This window comes from Ursus arctos, unplaced genomic scaffold (assembly GCF_023065955.2).
Source record: "Ursus arctos isolate Adak ecotype North America unplaced genomic scaffold, UrsArc2.0 scaffold_6, whole genome shotgun sequence".
Lineage (NCBI taxonomy): Eukaryota > Metazoa > Chordata > Mammalia > Carnivora > Ursidae > Ursus > Ursus arctos.
Genome location: NW_026623078.1, coordinates 8,070,928 through 8,091,979, shown reverse-complemented (window position 1 = coordinate 8,091,979; position 21,052 = coordinate 8,070,928). Strand labels below are relative to the sequence as shown.

The following is a 21,052-nucleotide window of genomic DNA, read 5'->3' as shown; positions in this document are numbered from 1 at the left end:
TATATACAATGGAATATTACTCAGCTATCAGAAAGAACGAGTTCTCAACATTTGTTGCAACATGGACGGCACTGGAGGAGATAATGCTAAGTGAAATAAGTCAAGCAGAGAAAGACAACTATCATATGATTTCTCTCATCTATGGAACATAAGAACTAGGATGATCAATAGGGGAAGAAAGGGATAAAGAAAGGGGGGTTAATCAGAAGGGGGAATGAAACATGAGAGACTATGGACTATGAGAAACAAACTGAGGGCCTCAGAGGGGAGGGGGGTGGGGAAAATGGCATAGACCGATGATGGGTAGTAAGGAGGGCACGTATTGCATGGTGCACTGGGTGTTATACGCAACTAATGAATCATCGAGCCTTACATCGAAAACCAGGGATGTACTGTATGGTGACTAACATAATATAATAAAAAATCATTAAAAAAAATAAATTAAAAAAAATAAAAAAAAAAGAAAGTACAGGGTATTAAACTAAGCAAAATAAGTCAGAGAAAGACAAATACCCATATGATTTCACTCATATGTGGAATTTAAGAAACAAAGCAGTTTAACATAGGGAAAGGGCAAGAAAAATAAAATAAAAAAGAGGGAGGCAAACCAGAGGAGACTTAACTATAGGAAACAAGCAGAAGGTTGCTGGAGAGGAGGAGGGTGGGAGACTAGGGTAATTGGGTGATGGGCATTAAGGAGGGAACTTGATGTGATGAGCCCTGGGTGTTACATGCAACTGATGAATCATTAAATTCTACCCCTGAAACTAATAATATAGTATATGTTACTAAATTCATTTTAAATAAGAAATTAAAAAACAAGCCTTGCAATTATATGTATCTACTAAAAAAATCCTTAGTAAAGAAAGAGAGCATGTCATTTTTATTCTTTGAATAAATTGGCCAGCCATATTTATTTGTTTAACATCATTGTTCTGTCATTTTTTTAAACCTGAAAATTAAAATTTATTGAGTTAGAAATGATCTTTGTATAAATTACATGTGTTGGCAAGTTTCTTTTATTTTTATCTTTTTTTAATTGAAATTCAATTAGCCAAGATATGGTACATCATTAATTTTTGATATAATGTTCAGTAATTCATTAGTTGAATATAACACCCAGTGCTCATCATATCACATGCCCTTTTAATTCCCATCACCTAGTTACTGCATCCCCTACCCACCTCCCTTTCCACAGCCCTCAGTTTGTTTCCTAGAGTCAAGAGTCTCTCATGATTTTTCTCCCTCTCTGATTTCTTCCCATCCATTTTTTCCTCCCTTCCTCTATTGTCCTCTGCACTATTCCTTATGTTCCACATATGAGTGAAACCATATGATAATTGTGTTTCTCTGATTGACTTATTTCACTTAGCATAATACCCTCCAGTTCCATCCATGTTGATGTAAATGGTAGATATTCATCCTTTCTGATGGCTGAGTAATATTCCATTGTATATATAAACATCTTCTCTATCTATTCATATGTTGAAGGACGTCTTGGCTCCTTCTACAGTTTGGCTGTTGTGGACATTGCTGTTATGAACATTGGGATGTAAGTGCTCTTTCTTTTTATTACATCTGTATCTTTAGGGTAAATACCCAGTAGTGCAATTGCTGGGGCATACAGTAGCTCTATTTTTAACGTCCTGAGGAACCTCCATACTGTTTTCTAGAGTGGCTGTACCAACTTGCATTCCCACGAACAGTGTAAGAGGGTTCCTCTTACTCCATATCCTCGCCAACATTTGTTATTCCCTATCTTGTTAACCTTAGCTATTCTGACTGATGTAAGGTGGTATCTCATTGTGGTTTTGATTTGTATTTCCCTGATGCTAAGTGGTGTGGAGCACTTTTTTACGTGTCTCTTGGCCATTTGTATGGAGAAGTGTCTGTTCATGTTTTCTGCCCATTTCTTAACTGGATTATTTGTTTTTTGGATGTGGAGTTTGAGATGTTCTTTATAGAGACCTTAGATACCATCCCTTTATCTGTTATGTCATTTGCAATTATCTTCTCCCATTCCGTAGGTTGCTTTTTAGTTTTGTTGATTGTTTCCTTTGCTTTGCAAAAGCTTTTTATCTTGATGAAGTCCCAAAAGTTCATTTTTGCTTTTGTTTCCCTTGCCTTTAGAGATGTTTCTTGCAAAAAGTTGCTTTGTCCAAGGTCAAAGAGGTTGCTGCCTGTGTTCTCCTCTAGGATTTTGATGGATTCCTGTCACATTTAGGTCTTTCATCCATTTTGAGTTTATCTTTGTGTATGGTATGAGGAAGTGATCCAGTTTCATTCTTCTGCATGTGGCTGTCCAATTTTCCCAGCACCATTTATTGAAGAGACGGTCCTTTTTCCATTGGCTATTCTTTCCTTCTTTGTCCAAGAGTAGCTGACGATAGAGTTGAGGGCCCATTTCTGGGCTCTCTATTCTGTTCCATTGATCTATGTCTGTTTTTATTCCAGTACCATGCTGTCTTGATGATCACAGCTTTGTAATATAGCTCGAAGTTCAGAATTGTGATTCCTCCAGGTTTGGTTTCCTTGTTCAACATTCCCCTGCTGATTTGGGACCTTTCTGGTTCCATACAAATTTTAGGATTGCTTGTTCCAGTTCTGTGAAAAATGCCAATGGTATTTTGATAGGGATCGCATTGAATGTGTAGATTGATCTGGGCAGCAGACGTTTTAACCATATTTATTCTTCCATTCCATGAGCATGGAATGTTTTTCCATCTCTTTGTGTCTTCCTCTATTTCTTTCATAAGTGTTTTGTAGTGTCTAGAGTATAAATCCTTTATCTTTTTGGTTGGGTTTATTCCTAGGAGTATCTAATGGTTTTTGGTGCAATTGTGATTGGGATCGATTCCTTAATTTCTCTTTCTTCAGTCACATGTTAGTGTATACAAATGGCACTGATTTCTGTGCACTGATGTTATATCCCACCACGTTGCTAAATTGCTGTAAGAGTTCTAGCGTTTTAGGGTGGAGTCTTTTGGATTTTCCACATAGAGTATCATGTCATCTGCGAAGAGAGAGTTTGTCTTCACCAATTTGAATGCCTTTAATTTTTTTTGTTGTTGTTGTCTGATTGCTGATGCTAGGACTTCTAGTACTGTGTTGAACAATGGTGAGAGTGGGCATCCCTGTCGTGTTCCTGACCTTAAGGGCTACACTGTCAGGTTTTCCCCATTGAGGATGATATTCGCTGTGGGCTTTTCATACATGGCTTCTATGATATTGAGGTATGGTCCCTCTATCAGTATACTTCTAAGAGTTTTAATCAGGAAAGGATGCTGTATTTTGTTGAATGCTTCCTCTGCATCAATTCAGAGGATCATATGGTTCTTTTCTTTCGTTAATGTGCTTTGTCATGTTGATTGATTTGCGAATGTTGAACCACTGTTGCATCCTAGGAATAAATCCCACCTAATTGTGACGAATAATCCTTTTAATGTACTGTAGGATCCTGTTGGCTAGGATCTTGTTTAGTATCTTGGCCGCCATGTTTCATCAGGAATATTGGTCTGTAATTTTCCTTTTTGATGGGATCTTTGTTTAGTTTTGGGATCAGGGTAAGGCTGAGCTCATAGAATGAGTTTGGAAGTTTTCCATCCAATTCTATTTTTTGAAACAGTTTCAGAAGAATAGGTATTATTTCTTCTTTAAATGTTTGTCAGAATTCCTCTGGGAAGCCATCTGGCCCTGCACTCTTGTTTTTTGTACTGCAATTTCCTTACTGGTTATTGGTCTGTTCAGATTGTGTATTTCTTCCTGTTTCAATCTTGGAAATTTATAAATTTCCAGGAATGCATCCATTTCTTCCAGATTGCTTAATTTGTTTGCATATAGTTGCTGGTAATAATTTCTAATAATTGTCTGCATTTCCTTGGTATTAGTCATGATCTCTCCCCTTTCATTCATGATTTTATTAATTTGGGTCCTTTCTCTTTTTTTGGGTAAGTCTGGTGAGAGGTTTATCGATCTTATTAATTCTTTTAGAGAACCAGCTTCTAGTTTGTTCATCTGTTCTGTTTTTCTGGTTTCTATTTCACTGATTTCTGCTCTAATCTGTATTATTTCTCTTCTCCTGCTTGGTTTAAGCTTTATTTGCTGTTCTTACTCCAGGTTCTTTAGGTGTAGGGTTAGCTTGTGTTTTCAGGATTTTTATAATTTTTTGACAGAGGCTAGGATGGCTGTGTACTTTCCTCTTAGGATCACGTTTGCAGTATCCCATAGGTTTTAAACCAATGTGTTCTCATTCTCATTAGTTTCAATGAATTGTTTACGTTCTTTTTTAGTTTCCTGGTTGACCCATTCATTCTATCAGCAGGATGCTCTTTAAGCTCCAAGTGTTTGAGTTCTTTCTAACTTTCTTCTTGTGGTTGAGTTCCAGTTTCAAAGCATTGTGGTCTGAAAATATGCAGGGAATAATCTTAATCTTTTGGTATCGATTGAGACCTGATTTGTGACCCAGCATGTGATCTATTCTGGAGAAAATTCCATGTGCATTCGAGAAGAATGAGTATTCTGTTGTTTTAAGATGCAGTCTTTTTCATATATCTGTGAAGTCCACATGGTCTAATGTATTATTCAGAGCTCTTGTTTCTTTGTTGATCTTCTGCTTAGATGATCTGTCCATTGCTGTGATTGGATTATTGACTCCCCTACTATTAATGTATTATTATTGATGTGTTTCTTTACTTTGGTTATTAATTGGTTTGTATAATTGGCTGCTCCCATTTTGGGGGCATAGATATTTACAATTCTTAGATCTTCTTGTTGGATAGACCCTTTAAGTGTGATATAATGTCCCTCTACATCTCATGCTATAGTCTTTGGTTGAAAATCTAATTTGTTTGATATGAGAATTGCTACCCCAGCTTTCTTTTGAGGTCCATTAGCATGGTAATTATTTCTCCAGCCCCTCACTTTCAGTCTGGAGATATCTTTAGGTCTAAAATGAGTCTCTTGTAGACAGCCTATGGATAGTTCTTGTTTTTTATCCAACCCTGTATCTTTTGGTTGGAGCATTTAGCCCATTTACATTCAGAGTAACTATTGAAAGATATGAATTTAGTGCCATTGTATTACCTGTCAAGTCCCTGTTTCTGTAGATTCTCTCCACTACTTTCTGGTCTGTGTTACTCTTGGGTTCTCTTTTTGCTCACAGAATCCCCCTTAATATTTCTTGCAGGGTCTTCGTAGTCACATGTTCTGTTTTTCCTGGAAACTCTTTATCTCTCCTTCAGTCTGAATGACAGCCCTGCTGGATAAAGTATTCTTGGTTGCATGTTCTTCTGATTTAGTACCCTGAATATGTCTTGCCAGCCCTTTCTGGCTTGCCAGGTCTCTGTGGACAGATCTGACGTTATTCTGATGTTCCTCCCTCCGTATATAAGAAATCTCTTCCCTCTAGCTGCTCTCAGGATAGCTTCTTTTTTTGCTATGATTTGGAAGGGTCACTATTATTTGTTGGGGTATTGATTTATTTTTATTGATTTTTGGGAGGGGTCCTCTCTGCCTCCTGGACATGAATGCTTGTTTCCTTCCTCAGTTTAGGGAAGTTCTCACCCATGATTTGTTCAAATATTCAAGCCCCCCCTCCACCCTCTCTTGGATCCCAGTGATCTGATATTGGTTCTTTTCAATGTATCATTAAATTCTCTAAGTCTCTTTTCATGTGCAATGAGTTGTTTTTCTCTTTTCTTTAATTTCCTTTCTTTCCATCAGCCTGTCCTCTAGATCACTTATTCTCTCTTCTGTCTCATTGACCCTAGCTGTTAGAGTATCCAATTTAGACTGTATCTCATTCATAGCAATTTTAAGTTCAGCTTGATTAGATCTCATTTTCACCCTTAGAGATTCTATATTGTCACTTATGCTTTTTTCAAGCCTAGCTATTATCCTTATGATCGCTATTCTGAATTCTATCTCTGACATCTTACTTATATCCATATTGATTAGCCCTGTGGCAGAGAACAGTGCCTCTTGTTCTTTTTTTTTGGTGAGTTCTTCATTCTAGTCATTCTGCCCATAGAATGATGGGAGGGGGAATGAACAGAGGCCAAAATATCAACCATGACCCAAGCAAAATGGACCCTGAAGCTCAATATACTATTTTCCCCTGGCGTTGGAATTTTACAGTCTTTTGGGATGGATAGGCTTTCGTCCACCTGTTCTTCCAGTCTGTCTTCTGGGGGAGGGGCCTGCTGTACTTTTTCTCAGTTATTTCTGCCTGGACGGAGTTGTTTCACTCCCTGTTGGGGCATGGGCTCAACGCAAACTGGTCCTCTGTGTGGCTTTTTTCCCCTGAAGGGGATCAGAGCAAAAATGGCTGTGCCCGAACCTCTGGCCCAGAGCAGAAAGATTGCAATCTGCCCTCTGTAATAAACCATCTGGGACAAACAGTCTCCACTTCCATATGTGCCCAAAACTGCAGCCTCTTGTGGTGCATGCCAACTGCAGCTCTCTCAGAGGTAGTCCCAGGGGCCCGGAGTGCCCTTTGTGACTGCCCTTTGTGACTTGTTCACCCTGTGATAGCATAGCTGACGGAGCTGCCAGTGCTGCTTGCCCATCCCACAAATCGCAAGCTCATGAAAAGATACAAATTCAAAAAACAGTTTCTATTGAAAGCATATTGCTTTTACAACATCATAAAGTCCAAAAATCTTAAGGTGAACCATCGTACATTAGGGGCTGTCTGTAATTTAATAATAAAGTTTGTATTTGTATGTTATAAATCAACCAGTAGACATACATGGAGTGTTCAGACTTTTTTTTACTTATGGGGTGCATAAACAGTACAGCCACTCTGGAAAACAGTGTGGAGGTCCCTTAAAAAGTTAAAAATTGAGCTACCCTATGATCCAGCCATTGCACTACTGGGTATTTACCAAAGATACAGATGTAATGAAGAGAAGGGCCATATGCACCCCAATGTTCATAGCAGCATTGTCCACAATAGCTAAATTGTGGAAGGAACCGAGATGCCCTTGAACAGATGACTGGATTAAGAAGCTGTGGTCCATATATACAATGGAATATTACTCAGCTATCAAAAAGAACAATTTCTCAACATTTGCCGCAGCATGGACAGCCTGGAGGAGAGAATGCTAAGTGAAATAAGTCAAGCAGAGAAAGACAATTATCATATGGTTTCTCTCATCTATGGAATGTAAGAACTAGAAATATCAGTAGGAGAAGAAAGGGATAAAGAAGGGGGGGTAATCAGAAGGGGGAATGAAGCGTGAGAGACTATGGACTCTGAGAAACAAACTGAGGGCTTCAGGGGGGAAGGGTGTGGGGGAATGGGATAGGCTGGAGATGGGTAGTAAGGAGGGCATATATTGCATGGTGCACTGGGTGTTATACGCAACTAATGAATCATCGAACTTTACATCAAAAAAAAATAAAAATTAAAAATTAAAAGAAAAAAGAATTTCCAACAACAACGACAAAAAAGATTTGGGAGCACTCAGATTTAAGCTGTGAGAGAATCCCTGAGGAAGCATATTTAATTAAAAAAATGAAGCAGCAAAGTTAAGAAGATAGGTAGCTTGAATTATCCTTTAGTCTGTTCTTTTGCATCAAAGTAGCTTCATCTTGAAATTTCTAAAATAAACTAAATTTCTAAAATAAACTTACAATTTAGTGCATGGATACATTTTATTTAGATTTCATAGATCTTGGGCAAATGAAGTCTATAACACAATGACTTCTATAAGAGGAAATGAAAAAAAAATTAGCCACTTGCACCTACCTCATTTTTGTGTTTTCATTTTTCATATAACCTCTGCCTTCGCGTAAAATAACAGTAGAATTCTCGAGAGCTGCATATTATTCAGATGGGACAAGATTGATATAGAATACTTTCATTTTGATTTCTAGGATCATAGTTATATCACGTTTTTTTTTTTTTTTTTTTTTATTCGACAGAGAGAGAGACAGCCAGCGAGAGAGGGAACACAAGCAGGGGGAGTGGGAGAGGAAGAAGCACGTTCATAGCAGAAGAGCCTGATGTGGGGCTCAATCCCATAACGCCGGGATCACGCCCTGAGCCAAAGGCAGACGCCCAACCGCTGTGCCACCCAGGCGCCCCATATCACGTTTTTAACAAAGAAAAGATCAGCAATCTATTTCCCTCGAATTGTTGTTTCAGGGACCCATGTGGAGAGAATTCAACAGAGAATCTGATCTGATTAAGCAGAGTAATTGCTGGAATTTGCATCTGTTTCAGATTTAGGTCAAGTCATAATATTAAATTTAGCTGATGTAATATATATAGATAGATATACATATATATATATTTAAGATTTTTATTTATTTATTTTAGAGAGAGATACAGAGATGGCGAGCACGAGCAGGGGGCAGGCAGAGGGAGAGGGAGAAAGAGAATCCCAAGCAGACTCCACACTGAGCACAGAGCCCAACATGGAGCTCGATCCCAGGACCCTGAGATCATGACCTGAACTGAAACCAAGAGTTGGATGCTTATCTGACTGAGCCACCCAGGTGCCCCTGGAGGATATATTCTTGAATTAATATTTTGGTTATTCAAAACAATTTTTTGATATTTGACTTTTAAATTCTCTTGTAGGTCTTTCGCCCTTATGCAAAGTACTGGCTAAGCCCCTTGCTGCAGCTGGTGGTTTCTGAAAATAATGGAGGAGAAGGAATTCACTATATGGTGGTTGAGATAGTGGTTACTGTTCTTTCATGGACAGGATTAGCTACTCCTGTGGTAAGAAGGGTTACGTATTTTGTGCAGTACTCTATCAGTTCTCTTGCTGATATCATAAATGGAATTTATGACAAATAATCCAAGCTTCTCCTAATGACAAGAGTCATCATTTTTAGCATTAATTGTCATATTGCTGTGGTGCTGCTGTACTAAATGGCCTCATACTGTTTTAGTTTTGTTTTCTTTTGTATCTGCTTTTGATAATTCCTCTGACTTTGCTTTCATTTTTAAACTATCAGGTGTTTTTGTTTGTTGCTTTTACTTGCTCAGAGCTTGGAAACTAGATAACTGATTTATTAAACATAAGTGTGAAATAAATGTTAGTAGGCCTTAAATATGAGGTCCTGAAAAATTCTGCTAAAACTAACATCCCTGGGTTTTTTGGCATTTGTTTTGCCAGTTACCTACTTCCCCAGTATTCTCTCTGGCCCATTAGTGGTTTAGTTTGCCAAAAATAGTAAGTACCAGGTGAATAATACTGTATCATATTGAGGTAGTCTGTGGCTTCCCCCAGTACAGATTTGTGTGTGCTGGAGCTTTGCCCATCACTTAAAAACTTTAGCACAAAAGTTTTCAGGTCATAGTACCCTGGGAACATTCCTTAGTACACATAATATATGGACATAGAGTTTTTACATGTGTCTATATCAGGATGTGCCTGTCTTATTTCACACTAAACCAAATTTAGATTTCTTAGCTTTAATGTGATAAAATAATTTGTACTCTGCTAATAACATGAAAAAATTGTGAGAGTATATAGTTTAACTTAGGAACCATTGGGAAAGATTGAATTCAATGTCAGGAGCTTGGCTGAGCTTGAGAGCTGAACTGCTAGGTATCAGAATAGCTGCATAAAGCAACAGTGAGTCAAAGTGAGAATCAGGTGAAGTCTTTGATCATTTATTGTGGTAGTACATGCAGGAGGCTAAAGCCAGAGGAAGTGTTGACTTCCCCTGTCTGTTTCCCCCATGGAACATTGCAACATGGTTTGGTCTGATCGATGGTCAGGTGGATTAGCACAGATCTGTGTGTCATCTTGCTGTTGAGGGAGCCCTGAAGGCTTAGCAGTTTTATGGGACCCTGGAGTTGAGAGGAGGGTGAGGGGGAAGGGACGGGAGTGGAAAAGCACTGAGGACTGATCAGAGAGGGGAAAAGTGTTTTCAGAGTTGCCCTTCCTCCCTATAAGGAGATCTCAGCAGAGACCCTTAAAGAAGCTAGAGAGACTAAGGAATGAAGGTGCCTGAGCTAGGAATGCAAACATATGACAGCATGACCACTCTTTGGGGTGCGGGTCATGGATGGCTAAGGGTTTGACTGCAGCTGCCCTTAGAGATTTCAGAGCACTGGCTGTTCTAGCCTGGTGTGTGAGGGCAGCTTGCCCATGAGGCCTGCCAGGTAAAGCCTTTTTCACTGCCTGTGGTTGGAACTGAAAAATCACTCATAGGCTTTACATCAGACTCCAGAAGCCTCAGTAGACTGGCGGATTTCTTTTATACATGGACTTTTGGATTAAAAAATGCTTTTCCAAGCATTCCATGCTCATGGGTTGAAATAACAAACATTGTTAAAATGTCTGTATTACCCAAAGCAATCGCCACATTTAATGCAATCCCTATTGCATTAAACAGTGCAAACAATCCTAAAATTTGTATGGAACCACAAAAGACCCTGAATAGCCAAAGCAGTTCTGAAAAAGAAAACCAAAGCTGATGGCATCACAATTGTGGACTTCAAGCTCTTTCACAAAGCTGTAATCATCAAGACAGTACGTTACTGGCACAAAAACAGACATTATAGATCAATGGAATAGAATACAGAACCCAAAAATGGACCTACAACTATATGGTCAACTAATCTTCAACAAAGCAGGAAAGAATATACAATGGAAAAAAGACAATCTTTTCAACAAATGGTGTTGGGAAAATTGGACAGCCACATGCAGAAGAATGAAATTGGACTACTTTCTAATACCATACATAAAAATAAATTTGAAATGGATGAAAGACCTTAATGTGAGACAGGAAACCATCAAAATCCTAGAGGAGAACACAGGCAGCAACCTCTTTGACCTCGGTTGTAGCAACCTCTTACTAGATACATCACCACAGGCAAGGAAAGGAAAGCAAAAATGAATTATTGGGACTTCATCACGATAAAAAGCTCTGCACAGTGAAGGAAACAATTAGCAAAACTAAAAGGCAGCCTGTGGAATGGGAGAAAATATTTGCAAACAACATATCTGATAAAGGACTAATATCCAAAATCTACAAAGAACTTATAAAACTCAATGCCCAAAAAACAACCCAGTTAAGATATGGGCAGAAGACAAGAGTAGACACTTTTCCAAAGAAGACATTGAGATGGCCAACAGACACATGAAAGAATGTTTAACATCACTCATCATCAGAGGTATACAAATCAAAACCATGACATACCACCTCACACCTGTCAGAATGGACAAAATTAATAACTCAGTAAACAACAGATGTTGGCAAGGATGTGGGTAAAGGGGAACCAACCCTCTTACAGTATTGGTGGGAATGCAAACTGGTGCAGCCACCCTGGGGAACAGTATGGAGGTTCCTCAAAAAGTTTAAAATAGATCTGCCCTACAGTCCAGCAATCACTGGTAAATACTAGGTATTTACCCAAAGGATACAAAAATACAGATTTGAAGGGATACATGCACTGAGATGTTCATAGCAGCATTATCAACAGTAGCCAAACTATGGAGAGAGCCCAAATGTCCTTTGGCTGATGGATAAAGATACATATGTACAATGGAATATTACTCAACCATCAAAAAGAATTGCCATTTACAACAGTGTGGATGGAGCTAGAGTGTATTACACTAAATGAAATAAGTTAGTCAGAGATAGACAAATACCATATAACTCATATTTGGAATTAAGAAACAAAACAGATTAACATATGTGAAGTGGGAAAAGAGAAAAGGAGAGAGGGAAACAAGCCAGAGAAGAAACTGAAGGTTGATGGAGAGAGTTGGGTGGGGGAGGGCCAGATGGGTGATGGGTATTAAGGAGGGCACTTTTATGATGAGCACTGGATGTGGTTTGTAAGTGATTAATCACTGAATTCTACTCCAGAAACCAATATTGCACTGTACGTTCACTAGCATTTAAATTAAAAAAAACCAACAACGCTTTTGCTAAGTGAAGTAAGTCAATCAGAGAAAGACAGTTATATAGTTTCACTCATATGTGGAACATAAGGAGTAGTGCGGAGGACCACAGGTAAAGGGAAGAAAACTGAATGGGAAGAAGTAAGAGAGGGAGACAAACCATGAAGGACTCTGGATTCGTGGAAGCAAATCGAGGGTTACAGAAGAGAGGGGGTGGGCAGATGGGGTAACAGGGTGATGAATATTAAGAAGGGCATGTGTGCTTACATCGGAAACCGGGGATGTACTGTATGGTGACTAACATAATATAATAAAAAATCATAAAAAAAAAAAAAAAAAAAGAAGGGCATGTGTGTCCCGGCGTTATGGGATCGAGCCCCACATCAGGCTCCTCCGCTATGAGCCTGCTTCTTCCTCTCCCACTCCCCCTGCTTGTGTTCCCTCTCTCGCTGGCTGTCTCTATCTCTGTCGAATAAATAAATAAAATCTTTAAAAAAAAAAAAAAGGGCATGTGTGGTGATGAGCACTGGGTATTATACGCAACTAGTGAATCGTTGAACACTACATCAAAAACTAATGATGAATTATATGTTGACTAATTGAACATAATAAAAAAATAATAAAGAAATTTTAAAAATGCTTTTCTAGAATGGAATGCTACATATTATTACAGAGTTTCTGTACCTTTTTAGGGTGTCCCTAAAGACGAAGTGTTGGCAAATCGATTGCTTCATTTCCTAATGGAACATGTTTTTCATCAAAAAAGAGCTGTGTTTAGACATAACCTTGAAATTATAAAAACCCTTGTTGAATGCTGGAAGGATTGTTTATCTATCCCTTACAGGTATAAATTTACTAGATTTTGCAATATCATTTATGTATTTTTAAAATGTAACATGGTTAAATGGTGATTACAGTGAAATGTAATTACTTGAAATGATAGATAAAAGGAAGATAATTTGAAATCAAATCGTTGTAAGGGTATAATATTGCTACTAGTAAAATTACAACCTCTGAAGTTTAATACTAGAAGCACCTCTGGGCAGATCTTGCCTCCAGATGGCCCCTGCTCCATCTCCCAGCTCACCTCTGGCTTTTCTCGCACACTGGGCATGTGGGGTGCCCTCTGTTTCTCACTGTCCTAGCCCAGGGGTAGGCTGTAAGACTTTTCTTTGATTCCTTTTAGCACAGCCTGAGATGAGCTAAAACTTTTCTAAGGTTTCAGTATCAACTAAGGAAGAATTGGGGCAAATAATGAGATCGTAAAAATATAGACCAGTCTGTGTTGCACAGCTAGAATAACTTGAATGCATATATGGAGGGTATTAGTAAGAAGGGTGTTAGATGTAGAGAAAGACAATGTATTTCTTACCCTGAAAATTAGCCATAGAAAATTTTATATCTTCTTGCTGCTTATTATATGATAACCTATGCTTTATGCTTATGTTTCAGGTTAATATTTGAGAAGTTTTCCAGTAAAGATCCTAATTCTAAAGACAATTCAGTAGGAATTCAATTATTAGGCATTGTAATGGCCAATAACTTACCTCCCTATGACCCAAAATGTGGCATAGAAAGCATAAAGTAAGTATAGAGGAGTTTTGGCTTTGCTTCTTTTTTAGGTTAAAGTATAATGAATCGGATTGACAGACTGGAGTGTGGTCTAATTTTGATAAATGTAAAGACCTAGACTCATCTTAAAAATATTTCTACCAAAATTAAGGTAGTTGGGCTTAGAGGTCATTTGGGAGAAGAAATATGTTAATGGAGTGAATGAGGAAAGTAAACTTTTTCAAAATGAGTGTAATTTTTTTTTCAAGTGTGTTTTAGCAAATAGGAAGTGTTCGGTATTTTCTTTCTTATTTTCTAAAGTCACATTTTAAGCATTTGCCCTGAAAGCGACACAGACTCTGTGGGATCATTCATGACTGGATCATGACCTGAAAGGGATGCCTGGATGTTGTGCTGCCGTGTCGCTCTACTTCTGCTGTAGCTGCAGCCCCTGCTCCCTCTATCAGGACCCTTTGTTGGGGGGGGGGGTGAATGCAGCCCAATGTCTAGAGGGGGGGTGCTAGTAAAATAATCCTGTACCATCATGGAATGGAGCTTCATTATCCACTATTTTGGGATTTTTGAAAAGTCAGCACTCACATCATGGTTACTAGAGATTTCAGCATGTCCCTTCTGAGCTTTTCCCATTACTTTGGAAGTGTCCCACTCTGGTTGGTCTTCCTGTGTTAGCCTCCTGGCACCGGTTACACCAGTCACCTGGTATCATAGACAGACATGTGGCTCCACACAGATTCAGTGGGATATAGTTTACTTTTATACAAGTTACCTTTTTAAGCTTTGATTCCCCCAGTAACAACCGAACTGGAGGCTAACATGATATGGCCTGTGGAGTCTGGGAGCACTGCACTGGTGCTCACTCTCCTCATTTTATTGTCCTCCACTTGTCAAAGCAGATGGATTTCAAGGGTTGTCAGTAAATCATGATATTGTATAGTAGCTTTCTTTTCACTACAGTTTTTTAGCATCCAGCATTGTGTTTTGGTTTGATTACAGCAGGTCCTCTGTGATTGAACTGTAGACTTTAATATGCCTTCCAGGTCATGATGTCAGAGCCTTAAGTACATCTTCATATATGTTTTCACACAAATAATTTCAATCATGTTTTACGTTTCATATTTTCTCAATTTGTGCTATTAATGTGGTATGAGGAGCAAAGTTGTTATAAATTTATGTCAATAGAATATATTATTGATGCATATTTATTTTCTGTATTTGGTACAGATACTTTCAAGCTTTGGTTGGTAATATGTCCTTTGTAAAATATAAAGAGGTGTATGCAGCAGCAGCAGAAGTTCTAGGACTTACTCTTCGATATATTACCGAGAAAGAAAATGTGAGTGTGTTATACAATTTTAAATAAATACTTTTTCAGTTTTATCATAACACTTGTTACTTATATCCTCTATAATATAATAAACCAAAGTGGGCATTCTGCATTTATTAATACTTTACTCTTTCCTACTGCATACAGTGCTCAGTTGTTGTTTTTTTTTAGATTTTATTTATTTATTTGAATAAATAAATAAATAAAGAGAAAGACAACACACACAATCAGGGGAAGCAGTAGGAGCAAGGAGCCTAATTTGGGGCTTGATCCCGGGACCCTGGGATCATGTCATGGGCTGAAGGCAGACACAACCAACTGAGCCACCTAGGCATCCCCAGTGCTCAGTTTTTTTTTTTTTTTAAAGAAGAGATATGATTTTTTTAAACACTTGGAAACTTGGTAAACATTTAAAGATTGGTAACTTTTTATTGTGAAAGTCAGGATATGAGTACTTAACCAGCTTTCATTTCTCTGAAGGTAGTGTCAGGATTTCCTTTTGGAGAAAATTATTCTGTTAAATACCTGCCATGGTTAGTTAGGACTAGTTTAACTAGTAAAATCGCCCACTTCCAATTTGGGACATAATATAGCTGTCAGACAGGACAGGGCACCTCCACGAGCTTTCTCAGTCTTGTGTGCCCTGCCCACTTTACAGGATTGTGAGAATGACCTAATTGAATCTTTTAGTGCAATATACATTCAGAGTACTGCAGTTCTCAACAGAATGTAATTATTACAAATGTATGTAAATTTCATGGGCCAGTGTGTGGAAATTACATGTTCTAACTTACTTGAAAATAACATGGTGGAATGATGCTTACTGCTACATCCCATGTGCTACGTGTTTTGGAGCCTCCAAAATCACTGTCACTCATTGTGATAAGCTGCTCTTGCCAGGTCTTGTTGCAGTCTGTCCAGGATGACACAGGTGATCATTCTTCCTGATTCCCTTTGTCACTGCTTCTAGGACATTCTCTTGGCTCTCTTCCTACTTCCCTGGCAGTTTCCTCTCCCTTCCTTAGCTCCATGTTTCCTGGCCAATTCCTTAGCTCTGATATTGGTCCTCTTCTCCTTCCCTGGTCCCCTGTCAACCATCCAGCCTGTGTTTTTATTTATTTTTATTTTTATGTTTTTTTATTATTATGATATGTTAGTCACCATACAGTACATCATTAGTTTTTGATGTAGTGTTCCATGATTCATTGCGTATAACACCCAGTGCTCCATGCAATACATGTCCTCCTTAATACCTTTCAGTGGGCTACCCCACCCCCCCCACTCCCCTCCCCTCTAAAACCCTCAGTTTGTTTCCCGGAGTCCATAGTCTCTCATGGTTCCTCTCCCCTACTGAGTTTCCCCCCTTCCCTTTTTCCTTCCTTCTCCTAATGTCCTCCATGCTATTCTTTATGTTCCACATATAAGTGAAACCATATAATTGTCTTTCTCTGCTTGACTTATTTCACTTAGCATAATCTCCTCCAGTTCCATCCATGTTGATGCAAATGTTGTGTAATCTTCCTTTCTGATGGCCGAGTAATATTCCATTGTATATATGGACCACATCTTCTTTATCCATTCATCTGTCCATGGACATCTTGGCTCCTTCCACAGTTCGGATGTTGTGAACATTGCTGCTGTGAACATTGGGGTGCACATGCCCCTTCTTTTCACTACATCTGTATCTTTGGGGTAAATACCCAATAGTGCAATTGCTGGGTCATAGGGTAGCTCTATTTTTAACTTTTTGAGGAACCTCCACACTGTTTTCCAAAGTGGCTGTACCAACTTGCATTCCCACCAACAGTGTAAGAGGGTTCCCCTTTCTCCACACCCTCTCCAACATTTGTTGTTTCTTGCCTTGTCTATTTTTGCCATTCTAACTGGCATAAGGTGGAATCTCAATGTGGTTTTGATTTGAATTTCCCTGATGGCTAAATGATGTTGAACATTTTTTCATGTGTCTGTTAGCCATTTGTATGTCTTCATTGGAAAAGTGTCTGTTCATGTCTTCTGCCCATTTTTGGATTTGATTATTTGTTTTTTGGGTGTTGAGTTTGAGAAGTTCTTTATAGATCTTGGATACCAGCCTTTTACCTGAAGTGTCATTTGCAAATATCTTCTCCCATTCCGTGGGTTGCCTCTTTGTTTTGTTGACTATTTCCTTTGCTGTGCAGAAGCTTTTTATCTTGATGAAGTCCCAAAAGTTCATTTTTGCTTTTGTTTCCCTTGCCTTTGGAGATGTGTCAGGAAAGAAGTTGCTGTGGCTGATGTCGGAGAGGTTACTGCCTTTGTTCTCCTCTATGATTTTGATGAATTCCTGTCTCAAATCAAGGTCTTTCATCCATTTAGAGTTTATCTTCGTGTATGGTATGAGAGAGTGGTCAAGTTTCATTCTTCTGTATGTAGCTGTCCAATTTTCCCAGCATCATTTACTGAAGAGACTGTCTTTTTTTCCATTGGATGTTTTTTCCTGCTTTGTTGAAGATTATTTGACCATAGAGTTGAGGGTCCATTAATGGGTTCTCTGTTCTGTTCCACTGATCTATTTGTCTGTTTTTGTGCCAGTACCATGCTGTCTTGATGATCACAGCTGTGTAGTATAGCTTGAAATCAGGCAGCGTGATGCCCCCAGCTTTGTTTTTCTTTTTCAACATTTCCTTGGTGATTTGGGGGTCTTTTCTGGTTCCACACAAATTTTAGGATAGTTTGTTCCAGCACTTTGAAAAATGGCATTGGTATTTTGATCAGGATGGCGTTGAAAGTATAGATTGCTCTGGGCAGCATAGACATTTTAACTATGTTTATTCTTCCGATCCATGATCATGGAGTGTTTTTCCATCTTTTTGTGTCTTCTTCAATGTCTTTCATCAGTGTTCTGTAGTTTCTAGAGTATAGATCCTTTACCTCTTTGGTTAGCTTTACTCTGAGATATCTTATGATTTTTGGTGCTCTTGTAAATGGAATCGATTCCCTAATTTCTCTTTCTTCAGTCTCATTGTTCGTGTATAGAAATGCAACTGATTTCTGAGCATTGATTTTGTATCCTGCCACATTACTGAATTGCTGTATGAGTTCTTGTAATTTGGGGGTGGAGTCTTTTGGGTTTTCCATATAAAGTATCATATCATTTGTGAAGAGGGAGAGTTTGACTTCTTTGCCAGTTTGTATACCTTTTATTTCTTTTTGTTGTCTGTGTTTTTAAAAACTGCCAATTATGTTCATGATTCCCAACATTGTGCCTCCAGTCCCCATCCTCTCCTGAAGGAAAAGATGGGTAGTGGAGAATGGGCTACTCTCACTCTCTTGCTGGATGAGGAGAGGTTTAGGGAAGTCGGTCCTTAGGTCCTGAGGACACCCAGGGTACCCCAACACAGTATATTGGACCTCTGCCCATTTTGCTAGTCAGGCATTTATTTGTGTTTAAAAGAAAATTAAGGGAAATAGACCCCTTTTGGGAGATCAGTCTTCACTTATAATTTATTTTAGGGATTACTAGCTATTTTTGTAAAATAAAATTTTTAAATTCAGAAAATAACCTTGTTATTATTACATGATTCTAATGTCCCTAGATATTGGGTTTCAGTTTACATAATATGCTAAGTTTTCAGTACAGGTGGAGCAAATTATACCAGATCCCAGGTTTAATCTCTCTTCACTTAAATTTCAAGTTAGTAAGAATGATAAACACTTTTGTTTTACATAGTTCTTTTCTGAATATAAAATGGCATTTTTTTAGTGTAGAAATTAGAAAAACAGAGTGAAATTAAAGACGTCATTGAGAGTCAATCATATTCTAACCACTGAATTGCTTTTGGCACCTAAGATGTAGTCTCCAGTCATCATTATGTGTGTGCATGCATTTGTCTTCTGTTGTTCACCCATACTGTATTCTTTTATAATTTTGGTTATGTATGTTGGGTACTTACTGGCTGGCTCTGGGCCCTGGGGGTGCAGCCAGGAACAGGGCAGGGCAAGCCCCTCCTTGCCTCAGGAAGCTAGCATTTGGTAAGGGGAGACAGACAACACACAAATGAATCTATCATGGTAGATAGTAGTGTACAATGAAGAGAAAACAAGATATAGGGAGATAGTGATGGGGTTGGTTGTGAAAATTGAAAATTCTGGTTTATGTGAATATTTGACCAGAGATGTGAACACTAGCATCATAAAATGTGTTTACACAGCATTTAGTCACTGATTTTAGTTCAGCTTCTCAAACGACTTGTTAGCAGTATTTCAGGTGTTAGAAGGAAGCACTAATCTTTATCAGCTTGCCATCTGACAGGCGCTGGATGCCACCAGTGGTAGCAGCACCAAGCAGGCATGGCCATGGTCTGGCTCGCCCGAACTCACAGCCCCAGAGCCTCTTGTGCCCAGTGGTTATGCCAACTTGTGCATGGTCCTGGTGCTATACCCTGCGAACACCTTTACCTTGTAGGTGATAGCATTGAACACCTTCCTTGGGTTCACTTAACTATTCAAGACAAACCTGTTTTCAGTAACCAACATAAGTTTCCACCTTGTGAATTTGAGAAAAACTTAATTTTTCAGGTATTGGAGGAGTTGGTGTTTGAACTGATCATAAAGCAATTGAAGCAACATCAGAATACGAAGGAGGATAAATTTATTGTGTGCTTGAACAAAGCCGTGAAGAACTTTCCTCCTCTTGCTGATAGGTAAGATGTCAGTTGTGGTGGACATCCTGTGGCGGGAGAGGGTCTGCAACTTCCCTCTCACTCATTGGCCATGTCCACTGGGTAGGTTTATGAACACCGTGTTCTTCCTGCTGCCCAAATTTCATGGCGTGATGAAGACCCTCTGTCTGGAGGTGGTGCTTTGTCGTGCAGAGGAAATAACAGATCTCTACTTACAGTTAAAGAGCAAGGATTTCATTCAAGTCATGAAACACAGGTGAGTGTGTAGCTAGTCCTATATTCTCAGAGGCAGCTGGCTTATAAAATTTTGATTTGTTCAGATGTCTCCTTCAACTCAGAAGGAACTCATAGGTTTTCACAAAATATGTATTTGTTAAATTTTAATCAGAATTAAAGGTGGTGAGGCCTGACCCTCCTGCCTCTGCTAGCCTGGCACTTTGGGGAAGCCACATCTCAAGCATTGTCTAAGGTTCTCAGATTTTAAATGCATGTTTTTGAGTTCTGTACCCATTTTGCCAACTAGGGCTTTGCTTTTGCTGACTTTGCTTCCATTGTTTGTTAAAATTGTTCATTTATTTTCACATTATACTATTAAAATAAATATTAAAAGATGTTTTTGATCACTTATAATGTTTTTATTTCTCTGTACTCTTTTCCAGTCTTGTCTGTGTACATATTTTTTACATAGGGATAAATTATTGGTTAACGCCAATAACAAAGAATATATGTTGCTGTGGTGTAATATCCTTCATTAGAAATTTACTCAGTATCTGCTGTGTGTAAAGCCTTAAGCTGGGTACTTTAAGGAAGAAAAGATACATAAAATAGGTGTGCACCTTATTTTGGGCCCAGACTACCCTTAACTCACTTCTGACTGGCCAGGGGACCTGACTAGCACTTGAAATCATTTTTTCATAATGTGAAATCCTTTATATTTAGTTTATTTTGTTTGACATTTTGGGTTTTTTAAAAAATGCACTTTTATTTTGGAATAACTTTATATTTATAGAAAATTTGAAAGATAATACACAAAGTTCCCACATACCCTTCACCCAGTTTTTCCATGTCACATAATCATGGTCCATTTGTCAAAACTAAGAAAAAAAAAAAACTAAGAAATTAACATCAGTACATTAATGTTAACTAAACTAGACTTTATTTGGCTTTTACCAGTTTTCCTACTAATGTCGTTTTTCTATTCTGGGATCCAACCCAGGATACCACAGTGAATTAATTCAGTTATTTTTAATACTGTAGCTCATGATAATTTAAGGTGTAATTTTTATGTTTCTGTTGTAACAAATTTTGAAATACAGAACAGCACAAAGAAGAAAAAGTTACCTGTCATATCTGAAAGTATAATAAAAATTGCTAAATTTGTGTGTTTTTAAAAATCTCTTTTGTCATAGAGATGATGAAAGACAGAAAGTGTGTTTGGACATAATTTATAAGATGATGGCAAAATTGAAACCAGTAGAACTCCGAGAACTTCTGAATCCTGTTGTAGAATTCATTTCTCATCCTTCTCCAGTGTGTAGGGAGCAAATGTATAATATTCTAATGTGGGTTCATGACAATTACCGGTAAGGTCTACATTACCTTTTTTTTGGGGGGGGGGGGTTGTC

General features: G+C 38.4%; 1 protein-coding gene across 4 annotated transcripts in view; it reads left to right on the top strand.

Moving 5' to 3' along the window:
* The window catches only part of PRKDC (protein kinase, DNA-activated, catalytic subunit), a 225,093-nt gene that overhangs the window by 109,986 nt on the left and 94,055 nt on the right, over positions 1 to 21,052 (top strand). For all 4 annotated transcript variants that reach the window (XM_026516499.4, XM_026516500.4, XM_044390365.3 and 1 more), the window contains 7 exons: positions 8,588 to 8,731; positions 12,566 to 12,717; positions 13,326 to 13,457; positions 14,667 to 14,778; positions 19,324 to 19,448; positions 19,534 to 19,683; positions 20,837 to 21,010. In XM_026516499.4, coding sequence (XP_026372284.1) covers positions 8,588 to 8,731; positions 12,566 to 12,717; positions 13,326 to 13,457; positions 14,667 to 14,778; positions 19,324 to 19,448; positions 19,534 to 19,683; positions 20,837 to 21,010 — 989 coding nt within the window. The remainder of the gene's footprint in view (positions 1 to 8,587; positions 8,732 to 12,565; positions 12,718 to 13,325; positions 13,458 to 14,666; positions 14,779 to 19,323; positions 19,449 to 19,533; positions 19,684 to 20,836; positions 21,011 to 21,052) is intronic.